The sequence below is a fragment of the Aquarana catesbeiana genome, linkage group LG11 (assembly GCF_042186555.1).
Source record: "Aquarana catesbeiana isolate 2022-GZ linkage group LG11, ASM4218655v1, whole genome shotgun sequence".
Taxonomy (NCBI): Eukaryota; Metazoa; Chordata; class Amphibia; order Anura; family Ranidae; genus Aquarana; species Aquarana catesbeiana.
Window position 1 is genome coordinate 3,929,218 of NC_133334.1, and position 24,803 is coordinate 3,954,020.

The following is a 24,803-nucleotide window of genomic DNA, read 5'->3' on the forward strand; positions in this document are numbered from 1 at the left end:
CGAAGAGATAACTTTATTCCTCATTCGATTAAGGAGACACCAGGCCCAGCTGGCTACTATCCGAAATTACACAATGGCCAAATTAAAGCAGCATCAGCCGACCTGTCCCCACCACCAGGTCAGCTGGGAAGTGTTTGTGGTGCCCCATCCCGCCCTGCGCCCATCTGGCTGTGTGTTCCCACCGCATGCCCGCCCATCGATCCCATGTACAGTGCATAACCCCCCCCCCCATGTGCTTCCTCCTATTGTCACTGTATTCCAATATTACTGGGTGAGAGCGCCCCCTACTGTCCCCCTGCCAACTTCTGACAATCCCTACCTTTGTGTCTCTGCCCCTCCCACAATGGGGAGATTTCCTGCAGTAATTTGTGTCTCTGCCCCTCCCACAGTGGGGAGATTGCCTTCCTTAGTTTGTGTCTCTGCCCCTCCCACAGTGGTAAAATTTCCCCCCAGTAGTTTGTGTCTTTGCCCCTCCCACAATAGGGAGGTTTTCCTGCAGTAGTTTGTGTCTCTGCCCCTCCCACAATGGGGAGATTATCTGCATGTGACTCCTCAATCAATACTAGTCATGTGACCCCCTCAATGAGTACTAGTCATGTGACCTCCTCAGTCAGTAGTAGTCATGTGACCCCCCCTCAATCAATACTAGTCATGTGACCCCCCCCCCCCCAATCAATACTAGTCATGTGACCCGCCTCAATTAATACTAGTCATGTGACCCCCCTCAATCAATACTAGTCATGTGACCCCCCCCTCAATCAATACTAGTCATGTGACCCCCCCCCCCCTCAATCAATACTAGTCATGTGACCCCCCCTCAATACTAGTCATGTGACCCCCCCTCAATCAGTGCTAGTCATGTGACCCCCCCTCAATCAATGCTAGTCATGTGACCCCCCCCAATTAATACTAGTCGTGTAACCCCCCAATCACAGTCATGTGACCCCCCCCAATCAATACCAGTCATGTGACCCCCCCAATCAATACTAGTCATGTGACCCCCCCAATAATACTAGTCATGTGACCCCCCCCCCCAATTAATACTAGTCATGTGACCCCTCAATCAATACTAGTCATGTGACCCCCCCAATCAATACCAGTCGTGTGACCCCCCCAATCAATACCAGTCGTGTGACCCCCCCCAATCCATACCAGTCATGTGACCCCCCCAATCCATACCAGTCATGTGACCCCCCCAATCCATACTAGTCATGTGACCCCCCCAATCCATACTAGTCATGTGACCCCCCCAATCAATACCAGTCATGTGACCCCCCAATCAATAATAGTCATGTGACCCCCTCAAAGAGTACTAGTCATGTGACCCCCCAATCAATACCAGTCATGTGACCCCCCCAATCAATAATAGTCATGTGACCCCCTCAAAGAGTACTAGTCATGTGACCCCCTCAAAGAGTACTAGTCATGTGACCCCCTCAAAGAGTACTAGTCATGTGACCTCCACAGTCAGTACTAGTCATGTGACCCCCCTCAATCAATACTAGTCATGTGACCCCCCCTTAATCAATACTAGTCATGTGACCCCCCCCAATCAATACTAGTCATGTGACCCCCCCTCAATCAATACTAGTCATGTGACCCCCCCTCAATCAATACTAGTCATGTGACCCCCCCCTCAATCAATACTAGTCATGTGACCCCCCCCTCAATCAATACTAGTCATGTGACCCCCCCTCAATCAATACTAGTCATGTGACCCCCCCTCAATCAATACTAGTCATGTGACCCCCCCTCAATCAATACTAGTCATGTGACCCCCCCTCAATCAATACTAGTCATGTGACCCCCACTCAATCAATACTAGTCATGTGACCCCTCAATCAGTACTAGTCATGTGACCCCCCCTAATCAATACTAGTCATGTGACCCCCCCAATCAATACTAGTCATGTGACCCCCCCAATCAATACTAGTCATGTGACCCCCCTAATCAATACTAGTCATGTGACCCCCCTAATCAATACTAGTCATGTGACCCCCCTAATCAATACTAGTCATGTGACCCCCCTAATCAATACTAGTCATGTGACCCCCCAATCAATGCCAGTCATGTGACCCCCCAATCAATGCCAGTCATGTGACCCCCCAATCAATACCAGTCATGTGACCCCCCAATCAATACCAGTCATGTGACCCCCCAATCAATACCAGTCATGTGACCCCCCCAATCAATACCAGTCACGTGACCCCCCCAATCAATACCAGTCATGTGACCCCCCCCCCCCAATCAATACTAGTCATGTGACCCCCTCAAAGAGTACTAGTCATGTGACCTCCTCAGTCAGTAGTAGTCATGTGACCCCCCCCCTCAATCAATACGAGTCATGTGACCCCCCCCCTTAATCAATACCAGTCATGTGACCCCCCAATCAATACCAGTCATGTGACCCCCCCAATCAATACCAGTCATGTGACCCCCCCAATCAATACCAGTCATGTGACCCCCCAATCAATACGAGTCATGTGACCCCCCCCCTCAATCAATACTAGTCATGTGACCCCCCCCAATCAATACCAGTCATATGACCCCCCCAATCAATACCAGTCGTGTGACCCCCCCCCCCCCCAATCAATACCAGCCGTGTGACCCCCCCAATCAATACTAGTCGTGTGACCCCCCCCCAATCAATACCAGTCACGTGACCCCCCAATCAATACTAGTCATGTGACCCCCTCAAAGAGTACTAGTCATGTGACCTCCTCAGTCAGTACTAGTCATGTGACCCCCCCTCAATCAATACTAGTCATGTGACCCCCCCTCAATCAGTACTAGTCATGTGACCCCCCCTCAATCAGTACTAGTCATGTGACCCCCCCTCAATCAGTACTAGTCATGTGACCCCCCCTCAATCAATACTAGTCATGTGACCCCCCCTCAATCAATACTAGTCATGTGACCCCCCCTCAATCAATACTAGTCATGTGACCCCCCCCCTCAATCAATAATAGTCATGTGACTCCCACTCAATCAATACTAGTCATGTGACCCCCCCAAATCAATACCAGTCATGTGACCATTTGTCCCTCCAGTAAGCATGTATCAATATATAATGTTGCTGTTACAATGATCCCGCCCAGAGCAGGAGCTGTGACTGGAGTTCTCCAAGCAGGGAAATGATTGTACCACCCCTCCCCCCCCCCCCCGTTATCCTGCGTCCCGTCCCCCCATCTCTCCCCGTTATCCCCCGTCCCCCCATCTCTCCCCGTTATCCCCCGTCCCCCCATCTCTCCCCGTTATCCCTCGTCCCCCCCATCTCTCCCCGTTATCCCTCGTCCCCCCATCTCTCCCCGTTATCCCGCGTCCCCCCATCTCTCCCCGTTATCCCTCGTCCCCCCATCTCTCCCCGTTATCCCTCGTCCCCCCATCTCTCCCCGTTATCCCGCGTCCCCCCATCTCTCCCCGTTATCCCTCGTCCCCCCATCTCTCCCCGTTATCCCTCGTCCCCCCATCTCTCCCCGTTATCCCTCGTCCCCCCATCTCTCCCCGTTATCCCGCGTCCCCCCATCTCTCCCCGTTATCCCGCGTCCCCCCATCTCTCCCCGTTATCCCTCGTCCCCCATCTCTCCCCGTTATCCCTCGTCCCCCCATCTCTCCCCGTTATCCCTCGTCCCCCCATCTCTCCCCGTTATCCCCCGTCCCCCCATCTCTCCCCGTTATCCCCCGTCCCCCCATCTCTCCCCGTTATCCCCCGTCCCCCCATCTCTCCCCGTTATCCCTCGTCCCCCCATCTCTCCCCGTTATCCCTCGTCCCCCCATCTCTCCCCGTTATCCCGCGTCCCCCCATCTCTCCCCGTTATCCCTCGTCCCCCCATCTCTCCCCGTTATCCCTCGTCCCCCCATCTCTCCCCGTTATCCCGCGTCCCCCATCTCTCCCCGTTATCCCTCGTCCCCCCATCTCTCCCCGTTATCCCTCGTCCCCCCATCTCTCCCCGTTATCCCTCGTCCCCCCATCTCTCCCCGTTATCCCGCGTCCCCCCATCTCTCCCCGTTATCCCGCGTCCCCCCATCTCTCCCCGTTATCCCTCGTCCCCCCATCTCTCCCCGTTATCCCTCGTCCCCCCATCTCTCCCCGTTATCCCTCGTCCCCCCATCTCTCCCCGTTATCCCTCGTCCCCCCATCTCTCCCCGTTATCCCCCGTCCCCCCATCTCTCCCCGTTATCCCCCGTCCCCCCATCTCTCCCCGTTATCCCTCGTCCCCCCATCTCTCCCCGTTATCCCTCGTCCCCCCATCTCTCCCCCGTTATCCCGCGTCCCCCCATCTCTCCCCGTTATCCCTCGTCCCCCCATCTCTCCCCGTTATCCCTCGTCCCCCCATCTCTCCCCGTTATCCCGCGTCCCCCCATCTCTCCCCGTTATCCCCCGTCCCCCCATCTCTCCCCGTTATCCCCCGTCCCCCCATCTCTCCCCGTTATCCCGCGTCCCCCCATCTCTCCCCGTTATCCCGCGTCCCCCCATCTCTCCCCGTTATCCGGCGTCCCCCCATCTCTCCCACAGGTTTGGCTTTTGCTGATTTTCATGGCGGCCTCTGCATGGCGACTTCCCTCATCTGCTGCATGACGTCACCTTTATAATGTATATATTATACAATGTATATCCTGTGTGATCGATTACAATGTAACAGTCCGCACATCAATACCAACCTCCAGTGTACACCCAGTATATACCAGAGGGGGCGCTATACAGGGATATACTCTGTACACTGCACATTTCTATCTTTTCATGTGACAACACTGAAGAAATGACACTTGTCTACAATGTAAAGTAGTGAGTGTACAGCTTGTATAACAGTGTAAATTTACTGTCCCCTCAAAATAACTCAACACACAGCCATTAATGTCTAAACCGCTGACAACAAAAGTCAGTACACCCCTAAGTGAAAATCTCCAAATTGGGCCAATCAGCAATTTTCCCTCCCCGGTGTCATGTGACTCGTTAGTGTTACAAGGTCTCAGGTGTGAATGGGGAGCAGGTGTGTTAAATTTGGTGTTATCGCTCTCACTCTCTCATACTGGTCACTGGAAGTACAACATGGCACCTCATGGCAAAGAACTCTCTGAGGATCTGAAAAAAAGAATTGTTGCTGTACATAAAGATGGCCTAGGCTATAAGAAGATTGCCAAGACTCTGAAACTGAGCTGCAGCACAGTGGCCAAGACCATACAGAGGTATAACAGGACAGGTTCCTCTCAGAACAGGCCTCGCCATGGTCCACCAAAGAAGTTGAGGTCACGTGCTCAGCGTCATATCCAGAGGTTGTCTTTGGGAAATAGACGTATGAGTGCTGCCAGCATTGCTGCAGAGGTTGAAGGGGTGGGGGGGTCAGCCTGTCAGTGCTCAGACCATACGCCACACACTGCATCAAATTGGTCTGCATGGCTGTCATCCCAGAAGGAAGCCTCTTCTAAAGATGATGTACAAGAAAGTCCACAAACAGTTTGCTGAAGACAAGCAGACTAAGGACATGGATTACTGGAACCATGTCCTGTGGTCTGATGAGACCAAGATAAACGTATTTGGTTCAGATGGTGACAAGCGTGTGTGGGGGCAACCAGGTGAGGAGGACAAAGACAAGTGTGTCTTGTCTACAGTCAAGCATGGTGGTGGGAGTGTCATGGTCTGGGGCTGCATGAGTGCTGCCGGCACTGGGGGGCTACAGATCATTGAAGGAACCATGAATGCCAACATGTACTGTGATATACTGAAGAAGAGCATGATCCCCTCCCTTCAGAGACTGGACCGCAGGGCAGTATTCCAACATGATAACCACCCCAAACACACCTCCAAGACCACCACTGCCTTGCTAAAGAAGCTGAGGGTAAAGGTGATGGACTGGCCAAGCATGTCTCCAGACCTAAACCCTATTGATCATCTGTGGGACATCCTCAAACGGAAGGTGGAGGAGCGCAAGGTCTCTAACATCCACCAGCTCTGTGATGTCATCATGGAGGAGGGGAAGAGGACTCCAGTGACAACCTGTGAAGCTCTGGTGACCTCCATGCCCAAGAGGGTTAAGGCAGTGCTGGAAAATAATGGTGGCCACACAAAATATTGACACTTTGGGCCCAATTTGGACATTTTCACTTAGGGGTGTACTGACTTTTGTTGCCAGCGGTTTAGACATTAATGGCTGTGTGTTGAGTTATTTTGAGGGGACAGTAAATTTACACTGTTATACAAGCTGTACACTCACTACTTTACATTGTAGACAAGTGTCATTTCTTCAGTGTTGTCACATGAAAAGATAGAAGAAAAGATTTACACAAATGTCACTGAGGGGTGTACTTACTTTTGTCAGATACTGTAAGTGTGTATGTATGTATGTGTATATATATATATATATATATATATATATATATACATATACATATACACACATACACAACCCCCCATATACACCGCTCAGCCATAACATTCTGACCCCTGACAGGTGAAGGGATGACATTGATTATCTGGTTATAATGGCACCTGAAAGTGGGTGGGATATATGAGGAAGCAAGTGAACATGTTGTCCCTGAAGTTGAAGGTTGTTGTGTATGGGGGCGGTGCCGCTGCAACCCGGTCAGGGTGTCCATGGTGACCCGTATTCACAGCCAATAGCGCCTACAATGGGCACATGACATTGGAACTGGAGGAAGGAGCAATGGAAGAAGGTGGCCTGGTCTGATGAATGGTGGATGGCCGGAGGTGTCACCTGGGAAGAGATGTCACCTGGGAAGAGATGTCACCTGGGAAGAGATGTCACCGGGATGCAGGACGGGAAGAAGACAAGCCGGTGATGATTTGTCTAGTGGAGTTCATGTCTCGATGGCCACAAAAGGGGGACCTCCTCCATATTGGGTGGTCATAATGTTCTGGCTGATCGGGGTATATATATATATATATATATATATATATATATATATATATATGTTGTACATGAATCCTTTATGGTCTGTACATTGCAGAGCTGTCAGTATACAGATGTTGTATATAAATGATGTGTGGTATATATGTAGGGGCCCCGGGGCCCCGTCTGTGATCTCTCTGTAACATCTTGTCTTCTCTCGGAGGCGGATGATACCTACATTCAGCTGAAGAAGGAGTTGGAGTATTTAGACCTCAAGGTAAGTCCTCCTATCCATTGTCTTCATGAGATTCCAATTCATTTTACAGCCTTGTGAAATCATCTGGTGGTCCTGAAAAGTCTGATGTGGGGGCCCCGTGTAGAGTGAAGGATTCTGGGAAGAGAAAAGTGTTTATGAGAGTCATTGTGGGTGACCAGAACCCTCTACAGCCCAATCCATCCCCTGAAATATCACTTCTGTGACCGTCCTCAGTGGGGGAGGAAATACAATTACTTGGGGGGTCCCAGAACAATGACACCCTGACACTTGGGGGTCCAGAACAATGACACCCTGACACTTGGGGATCCAGAACAATGACACCCTGACACTTGGGGGTCCAGAACAATGACACCCTGACACTTGGGGGTCCAGAACAATGACACCCTGACACTTGGGGGTCCAGAACAATGACACCCTGACACTTGGGGATCCAGAACAATGACACACTGACACTTGTGGATCCAGAACAATGACACCCTGACACTTGGGGATCCAGAACAATGACACCCTGACACTTGGGGGTCCAGAACAATGACACACTGACACTTGTGGATCCAGAACAATGACACTCTGACACTTGGGGGTTCCAGAACAATGACACCCTGACACTTGGGGGACCCAGAACAATGACACACTGACACTTGGGGGACCCAGAACAATGACACCCTGACACTTGGGGGTCCAGAACAATGACACCCTGACACTTGGGGGTCCAGAACAATGACACACTGACACTTGGGGGTCCAGAACAATGACACACTGACACTTGGGGGTCCAGAACAATGACACCCTGACACTTGGGGGTCCAGAACAATGACACCCTGACACTTGGGGGTCCAGAACAATGACACCCTGACACTTGGGGGTCCAGAACAATGACACCCTGACACTTGGGGGTCCAGAACAATGACACCCTGACACTTGGGGGTCCAGAACAATGACACCCTGACACTTGGGGGTCCAGAACAATGACACCCTGACACTTGGGGGTCCCAGAACAATGACACCCTGACACTTGGGGGTCCAGAACAATGACACCCTGACACTTGGGGGTCCCAGAACAATGACACCCTGACACTTGGGGGTCCCCAGAACAATGACACCCTGACACTTGGGGGTCCCAGAACAATGACACCCTGACACTTGGGGGTCCCCAGAACAATGACACCCTGACACTTGGGGGTCCAGAACAATGACACCCTGACACTTGGGGGTCCCAGAACAATGACACCCTGACATTTGGGGGTCCCAGAACAATGACACCCTGACACTTGGGGGTCCAGAACAATGACACCCTGACACTTGGAGGTCCCAGAACAATGACACCCTGACATTTGGAGGTCCCAGAACAATGACACCCTGACACTTGGGGGTCCAGAACAATGACACCCTGACACTTGGGGGTCCAGAACAATGACACCCTGACACTTGGGGGTCCCAGAACAATGGCACCCTGACATTTGGGGGTCCAGAACAATGACACACTGACACTTGGGGGCACCAGAACAATGACACACTGACACTTGGGGGTCCAGAACAATGACACACTGACACTTGGGGGTCCAGAACAATGACACACTGACACTTGGGGGTCCAGAACAATGACACACTGACACTTGGGGGTCCAGAACAATGACACACTGACACTTGGGGGTCCAGAACAATGACACCTGACACTTGGGGGCACCAGAACAATGACACCCTGACACTTGGGGGTCCAGAACAATGACACACTGACACTTGGGGGTCCAGAACAATGACACACTGACACTTGGGGGTCCAGAAGAATGACACCTGACACTTGGGGGTCCAGAAGAATGACACCTGACACTTGGGGGTCCAGAACAATGACACCCTGACATTTGGGGGTCCAGAAGAATGACACCTGACACTTGGGGGTCCCAGAACAATGACACCCTGACACTTGGGGGTCCAGAACAATGACACCCTGACACTTGGGGGTCCCCAGAACAATGACACACTGACACTTGGGGGTCCAGAACAATGACACACTGACACTTAGGGGTCCAGAACAATGACACCCTGACACTTGGGGGTCCCAGAACAATGACACCCTGACACTTGGGGGTCCAGAACAATGACACCCTGACACTTGGGGGTCCCAGAACAATGACACCCTGACATTTGGGGGTCCCAGAACAATGACACCTGACACTTGGGGGTCCAGAACAATGACACCCTGACACTTGGGGGTCCAGAACAATGACACCCTGACACTTGGGGGTCCAGAACAATGACACACTGACACTTGGGGGTCCCAGAACAATGACACCCTGACACTTGGGGGTCCAGAACAATGACACACTGACACTTGGGGGTCCCAGAACAATGACACCCTGACACTTGGGGGTCCAGAACAATGACACCCTGACACTTGGGGGTCCAGAACAATGACACACTGACACTTGGGGGTCCAGAACAATGACACACTGACACTTGGGGGTCCCAGAACAATGACACCCTGACACTTGGGGGTCCAGAACAATGACACACTGACACTTGGGGGTCCCAGAACAATGACACCCTGACACTTGGGGGTCCAGAACAATGACACACTGACACTTGGGGGTCCCAGAACAATGACACCCTGACACATGGGGGTCCTAGAACAATGACACCCTGACACTTGGGGGTCCAGAACAATGACACCCTGACACTTGGGGGTCCCAGAACAATGACACACTGACACTTGGGGGTCCCAGAACAATGACACCCTGACACTTGGGGGTCCCCAGAACAATGACACCCTTACACTTGGGGGTCCCAGAACAATGACACACTGACACTTGGGGGTCCCCAGAACAATGACACCCTTACACTTGGGGGTCCCAGAACAATGACACACTGACACTTGGGGGTCCAGAACAATGACACACCAACACTTGGGGGTCCAGAACAATGACACACCAACACTTGGGGGTCCAGAACAATGACACACCAACACTTGGGGGTCTCAGAACAATGACACACCAACACTTGGGGGTCCCAGAACAATGACACCCTGACACTTGGGTCCCCAGAACAATGACACCCTGACACTTGGGGGTCCCAGAACAATGACACCCTGACACTTGGGGGTCCAGAACAATGACACCCTGACACTTGGGGGTCCAGAACAATGACACCCTGACACTTGGGGGTCCAGAACAATGACACCCTGACACTTGGGTCCCCAGAACAATGACACCCTGACACTTGGGGGTCCCAGAACAATGACACCCTGACACTTGGGGGTCCAGAACAATGACACCCTGACACTTGGGGGTCCAGAACAATGACACCCTGACACTTGGGGGTCCCAGAACAATGACACCCTGACACTTGGGGGTCCAGAACAATGACACCCTGACACTTGGGGGTCCAGAACAATGACACCCTGACACTTGGGGGTCCAGAACAATGACACCCTGACACTTGGGGGTCCAGAACAATGACACCCTGACACATGGGGGTCCCAGAACAATGACACCCTGACACTTGGGGGTCCAGAACAATGACACACTGACACTTGGGGGTCCAGAACAATGACACCCTGACACTTGGGGGTCCAGAACAATGACACCCTGACACTTGGGGGTCCAGAACAATGACACACTGACACTTGGGGGTCCCAGAACAATGACACCCTGACACTTGGGGGTCCCAGAACAATGACACCCTGACACTTGGGGGTCCCCAGAACAATGACACTCTGACACTTGGGGGTCCAGAACAATGACACCCTGACACTTGGGGGTCCCAGAACAATGACACACTGACACTTGGGGGTCCCCAGAACAATGACACACTGACACTTGGGGGTCCAGAACAATGACACCCTGACACTTGGGGGTCCAGAACAATGACACCCTGACATTTGGGGGTCCCAGAACAATGACACCCTGACATTTGGGGGTTCAGAACAATGACACCCTGACACTTGGGGGTCCAGAACAATGACACACTGACACTTGGGGGTCCAGAACAATGACACACTGACACTTGGGGGTCCCAGAACAATGACACCCTGACACTTGGGGGTCCCAGAACAATGACACCCTGACACTTGGGGGTCCCAGAACAATGACACACTGACACTTGGGGGTCCAGAACAATGACACCCTGACACTTGGGGGTCCAGAACAATGACACCCTGACATTTGGGGGTCCCAGAACAATGACACCCTGACACTTGGAGGTCCCAGAACAATGACACCCTGACACTTGGGGGTCCAGAACAATGACACCCTGACACTTGGGGGTCCCAGAACAATGACACCCTGACACTTGGGGGTCCCAGAACAATGACACCTGACACTTGGGGGTCCAGAACAATGACACCCTGACACTTGGGGGTCCCAGAACAATGACACCCTGACACTTGGGGGTCCAGAACAATGACACCCTGATACTTGGGGGTCCAGAACAATGACACCCTGATACTTGGGGGTCCAGAACAATGACACCCTGACACTTGGGGGTCCAGAACAATGACACACTGACACTTGGGGGTCCAGAACAATGACACCCTGACACTTGGGGGTCCCAGAACAATGACACCCTGACATTTGGGGGTCCCCAGAACAATGACACCCTGACACTTGGGGGTCCAGAACAATGACACCCTGACACTTGGGGGTCCAGAACAATGACACCCTGACACTTGGGGGTCCAGAACAATGACACCCTGACACTTGGGGGTCCAGAACAATGACACCCTGACACTTGGGGGTCCAGAACAATGACACCCTGACACTTGGAGGTCCAGAACAATGACACACTGACACTTGGGGGTCCCAGAACAATGACACACTGACACTTGGGGGTCCAGAACAATGACACCCTGACACTTGGGGGTCCAGAACAATGACACCCTGACACTTGGGGGTCCAGAAGAATGACACCTGACACTTGGGGGTCCCAGAACAATGACACCCTGACACATGGGGGTCCCAGAACAATGACACCCTGACACTTGGGGGTCCAGAACAATGACACACTGACACTTGGGGGTCCCAGAACAATGACACCCTGACACTTGGGGGTCCCAGAACAATGACACCCTGACACTTGGGGGTCCCCAGAACAATGACACACTGACACTTGGGGGTCCCCAGAACAATGACACCCTGACACTTGGGGGTCCCCAGAACAATGACACACTGACACTTGGGGGTCCCCAGAACAATGACACCCTGACACTTGGGGGTCCCAGAACAATGACACCCTGACACTTGGGGGTCCCCAGAACAATGACACTCTGACACTTGGGGGTCCAGAACAATGACACCCTGACACTTGGGGGTCCCAGAACAATGACACACTGACACTTGGGGGTCCCCAGAACAATGACACACTGACACTTGGGGGTCCAGAACAATGACACCCTGACACTTGGGGGTCCAGAACAATGACACCCTGACATTTGGGGGTCCAGAACAATGACACCCTGACACATGGGGGTCCCAGAACAATGACACCCTGACACTTGGGGGTCCAGAACAATGACACACTGACACTTGGGGGTCCCAGAACAATGACACCCTGACACTTGGGGGGTCCAGAACAATGACACACTGACACTTGGGGGTCCAGAACAATGACACACTGACACTTGGGGGTCCCAGAACAATGACACCCTGACACTTGGGGGTCCCAGAACAATGACACACTGACACTTGGGGGTCCAGAACAATGACACCCTGACACTTGGGGGTCCAGAACAATGACACCCTGACATTTGGGGGTCCCAGAACAATGACACCCTGACACTTGGAGGTCCCAGAACAATGACACCCTGACACTTGGGGGTCCAGAACAATGACACCCTGACACTTGGGGGTCCCAGAACAATGACACCCTGACATTTGGGGGTCCCAGAACAATGACACCTGACACTTGGGGGTCCAGAACAATGACACCCTGACACTTGGGGGTCCCAGAACAATGACACCCTGACACTTGGGGGTCCAGAACAATGACACCCTGATACTTGGGGGTCCAGAACAATGACACCCTGATACTTGGGGGTCCAGAACAATGACACCCTGACACTTGGGTCCCCAGAACAATGACACCCTGACACTTGGGTCCCCAGAACAATGACACCCTGACACTTGGGGGTCCAGAACAATGACACCCTGACACTTGGGGGTCCAGAACAATGACACCCTGACACTTGGGGGTCCAGAACAATGACACCCTGACACTTGGGGGTCCAGAACAATGACACCCTGACACTTGGAGGTCCAGAACAATGACACACTGACACTTGGGGGTCCCAGAACAATGACATCCTGACACTTGGGGGTCCCAGAACAATGACACACTGACACTTGGGGGTCCAGAACAATGACACCCTGACACTTGGGGGTCCAGAAGAATGACACCTGACACTTGGGGGTCCAGAACAATGACACCCTGACACTTGGGGGTCCAGAACAATGACACACTGACACTTGGGGGTCCCAGAACAATGACACCCTGACACTTGGGGGTCCCAGAACAATGACACCCTGACACTTGGGGGTCCCCAGAACAATGACACACTGACACTTGGGGGTCCAGAACAATGACACCCTGACACTTGGGGGTCCCCAGAACAATGACACACTGACACTTGGGGGTCCAGAACAATGACACCCTGACATTTGGGGGTCCCAGAACAATGACACCCTGACATTTGGGGGTCCAGAACAATGACACCCTGACACATGGGGGTCCCAGAACAATGACACCCTGACACTTGGGGGTCCAGAACAATGACACACTGACACTTGGGGGTCCCAGAACAATGACACCCTGACACTTGGGGGTCCCAGAACAATGACACCCTGACACTTGGAGGTCCCAGAACAATGACACCCTGACACTTGGGGGTCCAGAACAATGACACCCTGACACTTGGGGGTCCCAGAACAATGACACACTGACACTTGGGGGTCCCAGAACAATGACACCCTGACACTTGGAGGTCCCAGAACAATGACACCCTGACACTTGGGGGTCCAGAACAATGACACCCTGACATTTGGGGGTCCAGAACAATGACACCCTGACATTTGGGGGTCCCAGAACAATGACACCTGACACTTGGGGGTCCAGAACAATGACACACTGACACTTGGGGGTCCCAGAACAATGACACCCTGACACTCGGGGGTCCATACAGAAGTGTGAGGTCCTCTGAGTTGGACTGGGGGGAGGGGGATGGGGTTTAGTCCCCCATATTTCCTGTTGAGTTCTGGGGATTTGGGGGTGTCCTCGGTCAGATTTCGGGGTCTCTGGGCAGCACAGACTGTGACTCTCTCCTGGTTTGTCGGATTCTGGTAACATGTAACTTTTAATTTGGAACAGATAAAATATAATGAGCCTCTGATCAACTTGGTTCACAGTGTTCTAAGGAACTCCACCCCGGGGTACCGAACGAGCATTAACGTAAGCCGCCAGTCCCGCCCCCGCTGTGACCATTTCATGGCTTTGTGCGCGCGGCACGCCGCTAGTTAGAGATGCAGCTGCTGCCGTCTTTGACTCGCTTCTCGTAGGTTTTATTATTTCTGGTTGTCGTGGTTTTTTTTTTTTTTTTTTTTGTATTTTTAGTTCCTCTAGATATATTTTTTGGCTTGCAATGGCATTCAGTCTGCTTGCAAATAAACATCATTGTGTTCCGTGTATTATTGGGAAATGTAGAGTGTCAGCTTTGTGACAAGGGATCGGTAGCATGACACTAACACAGAAAGAAGGATCAGGAACTCCAATTCCATCCCAGTGACCTCTGACCTTTACAGGAAGTCCAAGATGTATATTATAAAGTGTTCTGCAATGTACAATGTGACATCATAATATTATATAAATCAGGGGGAGGTAACCTTTGAGAGGCGGAGATCTACCTGGACAATATGGAAAAGATCAAAGATCCCCAGAGGGTGTGTCACCCTTTATAAAAAAATTAACTATAAAGCCCCCAATAAAATAGTCACAGTGGTATCCTCTCCCCCCCTTCACATCACCCCCCCCCTCCCCACAGTAGGGTCCTGTGTCTCCCACAGTAGGGTCCTTTGTCCCTCATAGTAGGGTCCTCTGCCCCCCTTCACATCACCCCCCACAGTAGGGTCCTGTGTCCCCCATAGTAGGGTCCTCTGCCCCCCACAGTAGGGTCCTGCCCCCCCCCCCATTGTAGTGTCTTCTGCCCCCCTTCACATCACTGCCCACAGTAGTGTCCTCTGCCCTCTAAAGTTGTCCCCTATGCCCTCAAAAGCAGTGTCCTCTGCCACCCATACAGTAATGACCTCTGCCCCCATAAGTGTCCTCTGCCCCCCCAAAGCTGTCTCCTATGCCTCCCATAGCAGTGTCCTGTTTCCTCCACAGTCGTGTTCTATGCCCCCCACACAGTAATGACCTCTGCCCCATTTCTCATCACCCACCCCCACAGTAGTGTGCTCCCCCCCCAGTAGTATACTCTGCCCCCCTCCCCCACAGTAGAATGCTCTGCCACTCTGCCCCCCCCCCCAGTAGTATGCCCTGTCACTCTGCCCCCCCACAGTAGTATGCCCTGTCACTCTGCCCCCCCCCTCCAGTAGTATGCCCTGTCACTCTGCCCCCCCCCCCACAGTAGTATGCCCTGTCACTCTGCCCCCCCCCCACAGGAGTATGCCCTGTCACTCTGCCCCCCCCCCCACAGTAGTATGCCCTGTCACTCTGCCCCCCCCTCCAGTAGTATGCCCTGTCACTCTGCCCCCCCCCCCCACAGTAGTATGCCCTGTCACTCTGCCCCCCCCCCCACAGTAGTATGCCCTGTCACTCTGCCCCCCCCCACAGGAGTATGCCCTGTCACTCTGCCCCCCCCCCACAGTAGTATGCCCTGTCACTCTGCCCCCCCCTCCAGTAGTATGCCCTGTCACTCTGCCCCCCCCCCCCCCCCCCCACAGTAGTATGCCCTGTCACTCTGCCCCCCCCCCCCACAGTAGTATGCCCTGTCACTCTGCCCCCCCCCCCACAGTAGTATGCCCTGTCACTCTGCCCCCCCCCCACAGTAGTATGCCCTGTCACTCTGCCCCCCCCCCCCCCCAGTAGTAGGCTCTGCCAATCTGACCCCCCCACACACACACACACACACACACAGTGGTATGGGGAGTGGCACCTAGTGCGGGTTGGCAAAGCAGGGGTGTGGTCACAATCCACCCGACACCTGCTCGTGGTTAATAGGTAGATTGCGATCGACAGGTTGCTGACCCCCGATATCGAGTACAATGTAACATTCTAATATTATATAGAGTACAATGTAACATTCTCATATTATATAGAGTACAATGTAACATTCTCATATTATATAGAGTACAATGTAACATTCTCATATTATATAGAGTACAATGTAACATTATAATATTATATAGAGTACAATGTAACATTCTCATATTATATAGAGTACAATGTAACATTCTCATATTATATAGACTATAGTGTAATCTCCTCCTCTAATGTTTTAGATTGCTACAATTGCTCAGCTAAGTCAGACTAAAGTGCGTTTTTTAGCCCGTTATTAGGGGTCTGGTCGCCCGTCCTCTGAGGTTCGGCATGTCCCGGCTGTGGATGTAAATAGAAAGACTCTCCAGGTCGGGGTGGAACTACAAATCACGGGGGCCCCATAGCAAAATTAAGATGGGCCCCTGTGCGAGCAACTGCCAGTGACAGTTATTGTAACATAATGAACTCCTATATTAGCCGGGTTCACATCTATTCTGGTGCGGGGGCTGCGTGTGCGAGGCAGTGTGCATGGGGGGCTGGGTGTGTATGCGGGGGGCTGTGTGTGTGTGGAGGGGCTGCGTGTGTGTGCAGGGGCTGTCTGTGCGCCGGGCTGTGCGTGTGGGGGGCTGCGCGTGTGTGTGCAGGGGGCTGCGTGTGTGTGCAGGGGGCTGCGTGTGTGCAGGGGGCTGCGTGTGTGCAGGGGGCTGCGTGTGTGCGGGGCTGCGTGTGTGCGGGGCTGCGTGTGTGCGGGGCTGCGTGTGTGCAGGGCTGCGTGTGGGGGGCTGCGTGTGTGTGCGGTACTGTGCATGGGGGGCTGTGTGTGCGTGTGGGGGGCTGCGTGTGTGTGTGTGGGGGGGGCTGCGTGTGTGCAGGGCTGCGTGTGGGGGGCTACGTGTGTGTGCGGTACTGTGCGTGGGGGGCTGTGTGTGTGTGCGCCGGGCTGTGCGTGTGGGGGGCTGCGTGTGTGTGCGGTACTGTGTGTGGGGGGCTGTGTGTGTGTGCGGTACTGTGCGTGGGGGGCTGTGCGTGTGGGGGGCTGCGTGTGTGTGCGGTACTGTGCGTGGGGGGCTGTGCGTGTGGGGGGCTGCGTGTGTGTGCGGGGAGCTGCGTTTGTGTGTGTGGGGCTGCATGTGTGTGCGAGGGGCTGCATGTGTGTGTGGGGGGCTGCGTGTGTGTGGGGGGCTGTGTGTGTGTGCGGGGGGGGGCTGCGTGTGTGTGCGAGGGGCTGTGCGTGGGGGCTGTGTGTGCGCTGGGCTGTGCGTGTGGGGGGCTGCGTGTGTGTGCGAGGGGCTGCGTTTGTGGGGCCGCGTGAGTGCCGGGCTGTGCGTGGGGGGCTGTGTGTGTGCAGGGATGCGTGTGTGTGTGTAGGGGGCTGCGTGCGGGGCTGTGTGTGGCACTGGGTGTAAATCGCACACCATGCTGCCCCTGCAGCAAAAACGAGCGGCAGTTTAGCAGATGTGTTGGGGGGGCCTCTGCAGTTCCTAATGGCGCCCCCAAGCAGTGGGACACCTGACACACAGGCAGGCGCATGGAAACCACATAGAAGTGAATTCAGGAACCGTCAGCAGGAAATGTCAGACTACACCAGTGGGGGGCAGTGCTGAGGATAGGAGTAATAGAAGTAGTGATAATAGTAATAATCACATTGACATTTCCATCCTTCTTCCTGCACAGAGGGGGATCTGTGACTAATCCTGAGCTCATCCCTTCTATACTGGAGACTTTCTGTTTGATGGGCCCCCTCCTTCCCCAGGGCCACATAGTAGACGCATAGGCTGCTCTGGCCACTGTTACACCTCTGCTCCCGGGGTCCAGGTATGACTCCTCCTGTGTTCACTCCGGGTGTCCAGTATGATGTCAGGAGAGAATACAACCCAGAAATTGAGGACCAAATCAGGTCCAGTCAGGTTTTGTAATGACAATTTGCCTGTAATGCTATTGGCTGGCCCTGGGGAGGGGTACCTCCCCCTCCCCCTCTGGATGCTGCAGGCACAGGGTGGATTTTGTCAGTGTGGGGCGGAGTGTTTCCATATAGAGGGCTGGGTGTGGGGCGGAGTGGAGAGGTGGGTGTGGGGTGGATTGTATTGGACACTCATTGGTGGGTGGTGCGGATTGGAGGAGAGAGCAGAGTCTGGGTGATAACAATGGATGTCTTGTTGGTGCTGATGAACAATGTTGCGGTCTTGCTGCATGTGCTACGGCTTGGCAGTCTTTGGACACATCGCTGTCAGTGCAGGCGCCTCCTTTCTGTCATAACGCCGCTCTTCTATCATCATCAGGTGGTGGGAAGAGAGTCGCTGAAGGATCGCTCCCACAAGCCGGTCAGAATCGCAGAGAGTGATGTTGATGTAAGTTTTGTATTTCTTCAATATTAATGTCCTCTCTGCTGCTAATTCGGAAATTGTAGTTGACTTTCTATGTGGAAGCAGTGGTCTCTCTGCAGAGGTCCAACCCACTGTAGGCTGAACTCCCCAATCAGCAGATCCATAGGTATGACTCATCAGTGGGGGGGTGTGACCACTGCAGAGAGACCACTGCTTCCAAGCAGAGAACAAGGGGCCTTCTCTGCAGCATGCTGGCGGGGGACAGGCTTTTCTACTTAGGCTGTGGTTGCTTTCTAAAGGAAACCAAATGTAAGACTCTGCACAGCTTTTGTTTCGATGCTGCTGTCAAAATGTCAGCTGTATGAAGTATTGTGCTCTGTATATAAGCCCCTCCCCCTAGTGACCCCTCCCCCAGTGACCCCTCCCCCAGTGACCCCTCCCCCAGTGACCCCTCCCTGTGTGTTCTCTCTGTGCAGGTGAAGCTCAGTATTCTGTGTGAACAGGACCGGGTCCTGCAGGATTTAGAAGACAAAATTCGGGCTCTGAAGGACAACAAGGTGAGTTTTGGGTCTCTCTGGCCGGCAGTGAAGAGGCAACATTGGTACTCCCAATATATATATATATACTGTATATAAATAGATATATTCGCTCGCTGACCGCAATATATATATTTATACAGTGCCTTGAAAGTATTCATACCCCTTGAAATTCCCCACATTTTGTTACACCCAAAAACGTAAATGTATTTTATTGGGATTTTATGTGATAGACCAACACAAAGTGTCACATAATTGTGAAGTGGAAGGAAAGTGATAAATGATACAAATAAATATGTGAAAAGTGTGGGGGGAGGGGCATTTGTATGGCGCCCCCCGGAGTCAATACTTTGTAGAACCCCCTTTCTCTACAAGTCTTTTTGGGGATGTCTCTACCAGCTTTGCACATCTAGAGAGGACATTTCTGCCCATTCTTCTTTGTAAAATATCTCAAGTTCTGTCAGATTGGATGGAGAGCGTCTGTGAACAGCAATTTTCAAGTCTTGTCACAGATTCTCAATGTGATTTAGGTCTGGACTGTGACTGGGCCATTCTAACACATGAATATGCTTTGATCTAAACCATTCCATTGTAGCTCTGGCTGGATGTTTCGGGTCGTTGTCCTGCTGGAAGGTGAACCTCCGCCCCAGTCTTAAGTCTTTTGTAGATTCTAACAGGTTTTCTTCTAAGATTGTCCTGTATTTGTCTCCATCCATCTTCCCATCAACTCTGACCAGCTTCCCTGTCCCTGCTGAAGAAAACCATCCCCACCACATGATGCCGCCACCATGTTTCACGGTGGGGATGGTGTGTTCAGGGTGATGGGCAGTGTTAGTTTTCCCCACACATAGCGTTTTGCTTTTAGGCCATAAAGTTGAATTTTGGTCTCCTCTGACCAGATCACCTTCTTCCACATGTTTGCTGTGTCCTCCACATGGCTTCTCACAAACTACAAACAGGACTTCTTATGACTTTCTTTCACCAATGTCTTTCTTCTTGTCACTCTTCCATAAAGGGCAGATTTGTGGAGAACACGACTAATAGTTGTCCTGTGGACAGATTCTCCCACCTGAGCTGTGGATCTCTGCAGCTCCTCCAGAGTTACCATGGACCTCTTGGCTCTTCTCTGATGAATGCTCTCCTTGCCCGGCCGGTCAGTTTAGGTGGACGGCCATGTCTTGGTAGGTTTGCAGTTGTGCCATACTCTTTCCATTTTCCGATGATGGATTGAACAGAGCTCCGTGAGATGATCAAAGCTTGGGAGATTTTTTTTATAACCTAACCCTGCTTTATACTTCTCCACAACTTTATCCCTGACCTGTCTGGTGTGTTCCTTGGCCTTCATGATGCTGTTTGTTCACTAAGGTTCTCTAACAAACCTCTGAGGGCTTCACAGAACAGCTGTATTTATACTGAGATGAAATGACACACAGGTGGACTCTATTTACTAATTAGGTGACTTCTGAAGGCAATTGGTTCCCCTAGATTTTAGTTAGGGGTATCAGAGTAAAGGGGGCGCCATACAAATGCCCCCCCCCCCCCACACTTTTCACATATTTATTTGTATCATTTATCATTTTCCTTCCACTTCACAATTATGTGACACTTTGTGTTGGTCTATCACATAAAATCCCAATAAAATACATTTATGTTTTTGGTTGTAACATGACAACATGTGGGAAATGTCAAGGGGTATGAATACTTTATATATACAGCTTTGTTATATAGAGGAATGCCCCTTACATTGGTGATTTTATACTTTCCATATGATGTGTTCCTAAACAAACCTGGTTCCCTCAGGACAAGCTGGAGACGGTTCTGGAGGTTCTGCACAGACAGATGGACCAGTACAAGGACCAGCCGCAGCACACGGAGAAGATCTCTTACCAGCAGCGCCTCCTACAGGAGGATTTGGTGCAGATCCGAGCGGAGATGTCGAAGGTCTCCACGGTATGTGTTCATTGTGTGTATTGGAGCGCCCCCTACTGACTGTGGTGTCCAATGATTGATGTTCCTGTGGACTGGAATGTCCTCATGTAGCTGATTCTGGGAGATCACGTGACCTCATCAGTCATAGAAATTTGGGATAATGATTGGTTCAGACATTTGACTTCTAGGCGGGCCTTAGACTCCGGGAAAACAGCGGAATGCACAGAACGGGAACGCTGGTATCTCTCAAAGACTTTCTGTTTGGCCAGTTTTGTGATCCAGATACCCCTGCCAGACAGAACAGCCGGGTCACTGGCCTCCAGTGTAACCTCTTGGTCAAGGCTGCTGATTGGACAATGAGGAATGAGCAGCAGACTGATGAGGTGATCTCTCTGCTCTCTTGTATTTCCTGGATTTGAGGTCCTGCAATAAGAACTGTCTGTTGTCACTGAGCTACCAATCAGATAATCCTGTTCCCTCCTCTGGCGTCTGATTGGCTGTTTTGGGGCGGCACAGACAGTTCCACATTCTCACACGGATGTATTTTGTTTCCCCGCACAGGATATGGAGAACTCGTGGAACGAATATCTGAGGCTGGAGAGTGACGTCATCCGGCTGAGACAAATGTTACAGGAACAGATGAACCGCTCGCCCTCATCTCAGGTGACGTCATATCGCCGATCACCGCGGTCAGCTGACCCTTCCCCCCAATATACAGCTGTGCTCATAAGTTTACATACCCTGGCAGGATTTATGATTTCTTGGCCATTTTTCAGAGAATATGAATGATAACACAAAATCTTTTCTCTCACTCATGGTCAGTGTTTGGCTGAAGCCATTTATTATCAATCATCTGTATTTACTCTTTTAATATCATAATAACAACAAAAACTACCCAAATGACCCTGATCAAAAGTTTACATACCCCAGTTCTTCATACCGTGTATTGCCCCCTTTACCATCAATGACAGCTTGAAGTCTTTTGTGGTATTTGTGGATGAGGCTCTTTATCTTCTCAGATGGTTCCTCTTGGTAAAAAGCCTCCAGTTCCTGTAAATTCTTGGGTTGTCTTCCATGAACGGCACGTTTGAGTTCTCCCCAGAGGGGCTCAATGATATTGAGGTCAGGAGACTGAGATGGCCACTCCAGAACCTTCACTTTATTCTGCTGTAGCCAATGACAGGTGGACTTGGCCTTGTGTTTTGGATCATTGTCATGTTGGAATGTCCAAGTACTTTCCATGCGCAGCTTCCTGGCCGATGAATGCAAATGTTCCTCCAGTATTTGTTTGATAAGATACTGCATTCATCTTGCCATCAATTTTGACATCAGCGATTCACCGCCGTGTTTCACAGTAGGGATGGTGGACCTTTCATCATAGGCCTTGTTGACTCCTCTCCAAATGTAGTGTTTATGGTTGTGGCCAAAAAGCTCAATTTTGGTCTCATCACTCCAAATGACTTTGTGGCAGAAGGTTTGAGGCTTGTCTCTGTGCTGTTTGGCGTATTGTAAGCGGATACTTTGTGGCATTTGTGTAGTAATGACTTTCTTCTGGTGACTTGACCATGCAGCCCATCTTTCTTCAAGTGTCTCCTTATTGTGCATCTTCAAACAGCCACACCCCATGTTTTCAGAGAGTCCTGTATTTCACCTGAAGTTATTTGTGGGGTTTTCTTTGCATCCTGAACAATTTTCCTGGCGGTTGTGGCTTTCTGCTGGAGGACTTTGTGCCAAGAGGAACCATCTGAGAAGATAAAGAGCCTCATCCACAAATACCACAAAAGACTTCAAGCCGTCATTGATGGTAAAGGGGCAATACACGGTATTAAGAACTGGGGTATGTAGACTTTTGATCAGGGTCATTTGGGTAGTTTTTGTTGTCATTATGATATAAAAAGAGTAAACACAGCTGATTGATAATAAATGGCTTCAGCCAAACACTAACCATGAGTGAGAGAAAAGTCTTTGTGTTATCATTTCATATTCTCCGAAAAATGGCCAAGAAATCATAAATTCTGCCAGGGTATGTAAACTTATGAGCACAAATGTGTGTGTGATACCGGGGGATGGGGGGCTCTATAAAGACACTGCAGGCTGGCAGTTAGGAGCGCGCACCTGTGCCCTCTCCCAGCAGTCAGATGGGGAACATCGATCTGCAGATTGTGAACCTCGATCAGTTCTGGATTTGTGTTCTCGCTCCTCATACACGTTATACCGGGGGATTTGTGTTCTCGCTCCTCATACACGTTATACCGGGGGATTTGTGTTCTCGCTCCTCATACACGTTATACCGGGGATTTGTGTTCTCACTCCTCATACACATTATACCGGGGATTTGTGTTCTCACTCCTCATACACGTTATACCAGGGATTTGTGTTCTCACTCCTCATACACGTTATACCGGGGATTTGTGTTCTCACTCCTCATACACGTTATACCGGGGATTTGTGTTCTCACACCTCATACACGTTATACCGGGGATTTGTGTTCTCACTCCTCATACACGTTATACCAGGGATTTGTGTTCTCACTCCTCATACACGTTATACCGGGGATTTGTGTTCTCACTCCTCATACACGTTATACCAGGGATTTGTGTTCTCGCTCCTCATACACGTTATACCGGGGATTTGTGTTCTCACTCCTCATACACGTTATACCGGGGATTTGTGTTCTCGTTCCTCATACACGTTATACCGGGGATTTGTGTTCTCACTCCTCATACACGTTATACCGGGGATTTGTGTTCTCGCTCCTCATACACATTATACCGGGGATTTGTGTTCTCACTCCTCATACACGTTATACCGGGGATTTGTGTTCTCACTCCTCATACACGTTATACCGGGGATTTGTGTTCTCACTCCTCATACACATCATACCGGGGATTTGTGTTCTCGCTCCTCATACACATTATACCGGGGATTTGTGTTCTCACTCCTCATACACGTTATACCGGGGATTTGTGTTCTCACTCCTCATACACATCATACCGGGGATTTGTGTTCTCGCTCCTCATACACATTATACCGGGGATTTGTGTTCTCACTCCTCATACACGTTATACCGGGGATTTGTGTTCTCTCTCCTCATATACGTTATACCGGGGATTTGTGTTCTCGCTCCTCATACACATCATACCGGGGATTTGTGTTCTCGCTCCTCATACACGTTATACCAGGGATTTGTGTTCTCACTCCTCATACACATCATACCGGGGATTTGTGTTCTCGCTCCTCATACACATCATACCGGGGATTTGTGTTCTCGCTCCTCATACACGTTATACCGGGGATTTGTGTTCTCGCTCCTCATACACATCATACTGCAATGACATTAGAGCTGCACAATTAATCGTTAAAAAAATCGTGATCTCGATTCAACACCCCCCCCCCCCCCCCCCCGACGATCTCTCCTGCAGATTTTGCCGATTCTTTCCTATAACAAGTGGAGAAACTTTTCTGCTCACTCGGCTATCAAAAGAAAAGTTTTTAACTTGCAACATTGTAACTAAGCTTCCTTCTTAGATCAAAGGGATAGAACTTCTGTGTGAAAAAATAATCTGGCAGTCTGCCAAGTTTTTAAACAACGTGTAAATGCAGGAAGTTTAAGTCTAAATCTTTTTCTGACACTTCTTTCTTAAGT

At 51.4% G+C, this 24,803-nt stretch overlaps 1 protein-coding gene across 1 annotated transcript in view; it reads left to right on the plus strand.

Annotated features, from left to right (window-relative positions):
• PLEKHA7 (pleckstrin homology domain containing A7) overlaps positions 1–24,803 on the plus strand; it is a 235,597-nt gene that overhangs the window by 180,135 nt on the left and 30,659 nt on the right. Inside the window, 6 exon segments of the mRNA XM_073605996.1 lie at positions 7,018–7,125; positions 14,482–14,562; positions 18,648–18,716; positions 19,169–19,249; positions 21,029–21,178; positions 21,719–21,820. Of these exon segments, the coding sequence (XP_073462097.1) occupies positions 7,018–7,125; positions 14,482–14,562; positions 18,648–18,716; positions 19,169–19,249; positions 21,029–21,178; positions 21,719–21,820 (591 nt within the window).